Genomic DNA, 4,934 nt, shown 5'->3' with positions numbered 1-4,934 from the left:
GGTGGGGGGGCTGAAAAACAATGCTGACTGTTTGCATATACTAAAGCCCCCCCCCCCTCGCTATTTTGCATAACACCACCTGCACTATTGTTAGCTCATTTAACCTGGGTCTGATTCGTTTGAAAACCGACTAACACTGTAGGTTTTCCGTTTTAAATAATAAAGATTTTATAAAGGTTTAACTACTCCCTCGCTCAAGCAGCTGTGTCCTAATGTGCTATTACAGGAGCATTTTGAGAACTCAAGAAAACTGGCCAGCCGACACCTCACACCCAGAAATTCACTAAAACCATTAAGGAGTTATTCTGCTTCCAAAGATACTGTCTATTGCCATGTAACTAGACACTTAGATCCCAATCCAAGCACAGGTTATATCCATCTCCCATTATACAGTAACATGTCTAGGATGAGCCATATGTATGCCTGCAGTGGCACAGTAAATAAATTACAGGCTACCAAGTCTGTGTGACTGTACTCATCAATGTTTAACGTGTATGATTCACACAGCATTAGCAATTCAGTCAGGCTTCGGTATTTATAATGATGGGGGGATGAATCAATGCAAGTCTGCAGATCGCCTTGTCAATACTGTTCCAGTGACCGGTGCGTCCCCTATGCGTAATTCCAATACCGTGGTCAGTAGTTTCCTTGAATGTATTGATGACCAAAACAGCCAAGGTTGTGTTTGAAGCTCCAGAGAGCTCAAGCACGAATAAATACAAAGTATAGATTCAAATATATCACTGCAGGGTCGAAGAGTGAACGCACCTAAACTGGGGTTATTCACATTTTGAACTGCGGAATAGCTTATACATTATGGCTCATGGTGTCCGTCTATAGTACAAAGTCTCAAACACAGGCTGGCGTTTTAACACAGAACCCTAATTAAATGTTTACGACTGTTTTCCCGGTACAGAAAGGCACTTGCAGTGAACACATTTCAATCATGCTTATATGAGGTTTACTCACGTTTCTTTGTGTAGCAGAGCGAGTCTCTCTTTGGGTACTTTGAGTCTTTGCGATAGCCTCCTCTTCAGTCCCTCTACGGTCTCCTCCAGGGGCAAGGAAAGCTCGAATCGTGTACCGGTGGTGGAGTGGATGTACAGATTCATGGAGGGCTCAGTCGGGACGGCCTCGCAGGACGAAGCCCCGCGACTGGTGCAGCTCCGGGCGCTGGGATGCTGGTCCATCCGATAATCTGTGGTCAGAGAAGGGGGAGACAAGACGAGCAGAGCCGGGGATGAAGAGGGTGAAGAGGATGGTGAAGCGGATCCGTCCTTCGGCTACCGTCCCTTGTTCTGCTTGTAAATCAAATGCAGCATTCAGAAAGCTTTCTGTCTTTCTCTCTCGCTCGCTCGCTCTACCTCTTGGTGCCTCCTTTCTCTCGCTCTCCGAGAGTCAGAATAAAACCCAATCCGTCTTCTCTCCGGTCGATATCATGAGAATATTCCCCTGGGAAAGTAAACTACATAAAGCTCTTTTTTTTCTTCGTTTGATCTTTCTCTTTAATGTTGCCCTTTCCGGTGTGCCAGCAAAAGTCTTCTTATATGCTACATAGATGTGCAAATACCAGGCAGAAACGCAAGTATGCAGTCAGCAAAAAATGCCACGGACATTCATTTACGTAAGAGGTTACCTTTAAAACAAAACCTGCGAGGTCTAATAAAAATAACATAAATTCCTCTTGGTGTTTTGAAAGCTTTTGCAAGCTTTAGAGGAGAAAATAAATGTTCCGTAAGCTGCAAAGCCTCACACGGCTAGTAGTGAGAGGCTCTTCGCCGAGCACTCATACCCACGGCAGCTCCGGTGAAATATCGACAATGAACATTGTCACAAAGTATCCCACTTCCACCATCGATAAAATACGCCCACAGCCCCGGGGCGGCCAGACCAATCACAGGAGAGCTCCTTCAGGACGTTGCTGCCATCAGCCAATAGGAAGATGAGATCCACACCCACGTGGAGGGCAAGCGAGTTTAGGCCATTCATAATAAATTACAGCATAGAACAAAATATGTGTCCTTACCACAGTAGCATACAGCCGTGGTTCCTTTACTGAGGTTACTTTGGAGGTCTCTTGATGATCTGAGGAGGACCCAATTAAAATGACGAATTCTTTACTTTTTCCTACCACTAATTTACTCACTATTAATCTTTTAATTTGTAATTCTGTGTATTTGAGGGCCATCTTGCTTGTGAAGTGTGCAACAGGCTTAAAATAGCATTCATCATTAAAAAAACTACATAAGTTAAGAGATACAGACTGATCTTAGATTAGTGATTCAAAGGACAGGATAATTGTAATTAATGAATGTTCTGATCCGACATCACATTAGTGAAAATAAAATTGTAACCATATCAAAGAGAGTATCAGTGTTTTGATCAGGTTTCACTCTCTTCCTTTACAGCAGGCTACAAATCAACACTAGTGTGGATGCAGCTATTTTAAAGCCTGTATATAAAGAGCAGTTGTTACACTCTTCACTGGTAAATCTAAGTTATCAGATGGATTGTAATGACATTAATAGTGCTGACGCCATTCTCTTTCCCCTGACCTCAGCAACATACAAGAAACCATTAAAGTGATCGGGAATAATAGCCTATGCAAATTACCCGCTGAAAGGGATATACTCTCCAGGAAGAAATATACCGGACAACTCACTGTCTATACAGTGTTACATTTGGCAGTAAAAGATAGCGATAGAGAATGCAGCATGTAAAGGTAAATGTTAATTCTGACTTGATACATGCAAGAAGGTGCAGCTGTGACTGGTGTTGCAGAAGTTCATGTTTTCCAGTCTGAGGTAACCAAAAAATGTCATAGACAAAACAAACCAGACACGCTTACACACAAAGAGGGATAGATTGAGAATATACAGGCATCTATAGCCAACACAGAGTCCACCCCTACATTTTCTTGCAACACAAGTAAGGGTTTCAGCACTAAAAAGCAGATACTCGGTCGCCACCCAGTGGCCAAGGAAGAAACTTTCACAATCAAAACTTGGAAGTGAGTCATAGTTTACTTGTGCCTAACAATGGAAGACAATTCAGGTGGGGCTTTATAACGAGAATTTATCTTTAAGAAGATATGAATTCACTTGTTTATGCTTTAGGGTCTATCATAAAATGAGCTACAATACTCTTAGCATGACTGTCACTACTCCAGTATCATTTAATACGGTTGTTATTGTGCTTCTAAACAGACGACATCAGCAGCGACTTTCAGTCAGCTACCAATTATAATTTACACTAACAGTGACATTCTCCTGTCGTCAATACCGGCCTTATTAAGTTAATCATGCCCACTGAATTTACATGGAAGGAGGCTGATCCAATCACTTGACAACATGCTTTTATCGATCCGTAATCGACTACATCACTACATGAGATGCACTTAGCATCTCAGTTAACTTGCTATAAAAATAAAATCCTAATAGAGTTACTTGGACGTGATATTGAAGTGTACTTACCAATAATTGTGGCGAAAACTGTGAAGCTTCGCGCAGAAGTCTGTTGTGTTCCAGTCTGTTCCCCCAGCTTTGGCATGTAATGTAAACCCAGACCGTGATAAAAACTCTCAGATAAATAAATCCAAACTCTTCAATATCCACAAGATTTTTCTTCAGTAAATTCTCTGGTGGGTCCGTGCGTGCCCAGCGCGCGGCATTACGCACCAGACCTCAGGACTGCTGGCCAATGAGGAGATGCAGTTGTGTTCTAACTGTCCTCCGCGTGCTGTTGCTGTACCGGTTTCCTTCGTGATAATAAGCGCGTAGTTGGGAAGGTGAGACACCTCTTTACGGACTCTTCTCGGAGATGGGTGGAGAGTAGAGTTCTTGGTGTGTCAGCATGCGATTTAAGGTGGCCTTGCTTCGCTGTTCAACGCGTTCTCGCCGGTGGGAAAGAATGTGCCTACGCAAAGCGGCAAAAGATAAAGATATCCAACTGTGTCAATGCCGTGGCTCTCCGAGCAGCAGAATAGGGCTTTTAATGGGAGCAGATATCTAAATAGAAACAAAACACCACCAGCCTGTGGCCTACCACCTTAACAGAGAGTCAATGAAATGAGTGCTTTGGCGATGTCAGGGGTGTTGCCACACTTAGACGACATAGAGAAATATGTCACTGGGCAACAGAGCAGGTAAACAGGCTCCCTGGATACGAGGGCACGTACACCGATAAACAAAAACTGCACTTCTGTGTTTGAGGAAATTCACTTGTTTTGGGGAATTTTATGGATATTTGTCAAAAAATATGTTAAATCAGTATTATTTATGCTAGCAAAACCAGTCTTGCTTCTGAAATATTGACAGAAATACCGCTCATTGTTGTAGGCTATTAACCAAATAGAAAGTAGCGGAAGAATAATTTAGATTCTTAAGTAGAAGTAGAAATATCGCAGTATGAAACATATTACTGATGCATTCACATGTAAGCATATTGTTTAATCTATAAAAAATACAAGTTTTTATAAGTTTAGCCTACCATATTACAAAGTCTATATATGCAAAGTATGTAGTAAGTATAGATATATAGATAAATAAAGGAATGTTAAAAGTACAATATTTTCCTCTGAAGTGCATTCGAGTAGCAGTATAAAATAATACAAATGGAACTACTCAGGTACAAGTACCCTAAATGTGTACTTAACTACAGTACTTGAGTAAATGTACTTTCCAGCACTGAATGTAAACATACTGTAGGTCAGGACAGGCTATTGTATAATGCCTGTGCAATGATTGCGTCCATGTAGCTCACATGTGTGATAATCATCACAATAAGGTTCACCTGAAGGACAAGAGAGATGTTGTGCAATGTGTCAAAGGAAAGAAAAAAAGACCTGACTCTGCCTCAGAGTCAGCTCACATTCACCAGCCAAGAACTGTCCTTCCTTCCAGCCTCAGGACCAGCACAGACTGTCTGTCTGATTA

General features: G+C 42.0%; 1 protein-coding gene across 2 annotated transcripts in view; it reads right to left on the bottom strand.

Annotated features, from left to right (window-relative positions):
* The window catches only part of midn (midnolin), a 28,927-nt gene extending 25,023 nt beyond the window's left edge, over positions 1-3,904 (bottom strand). Inside the window, exons 1-2 of one of the 2 annotated variants that reach the window (XM_087174973.1) lie at positions 3,474-3,904; positions 970-1,298 (exon numbers count right to left, since the gene is read on the bottom strand). In XM_087174973.1, coding sequence (XP_087031099.1) covers positions 970-1,190 — 221 coding nt within the window. In that variant the 5' untranslated portion in view covers positions 1,191-1,298; positions 3,474-3,904. The remainder of the gene's footprint in view (positions 1-969; positions 1,299-3,473) is intronic. The other variant, XM_023409664.2, reaches the window with a different exon arrangement.
* Positions 3,905-4,934: the final 1,030 nt, after the last annotated feature.

The sequence above is a fragment of the Seriola lalandi genome, unplaced genomic scaffold, assembly GCF_002814215.2.
Source record: "Seriola lalandi dorsalis isolate HSWRI2012SDOR001 ecotype SW California unplaced genomic scaffold, Sedor1 jcf7180002054402, whole genome shotgun sequence".
In the NCBI taxonomy this organism is placed as follows: Eukaryota; Metazoa; Chordata; class Actinopteri; order Carangiformes; family Carangidae; genus Seriola; species Seriola lalandi.
Note: the sequence above shows the minus strand (reverse complement) of the source record. Positions and strands in the feature narration are given on the sequence as shown.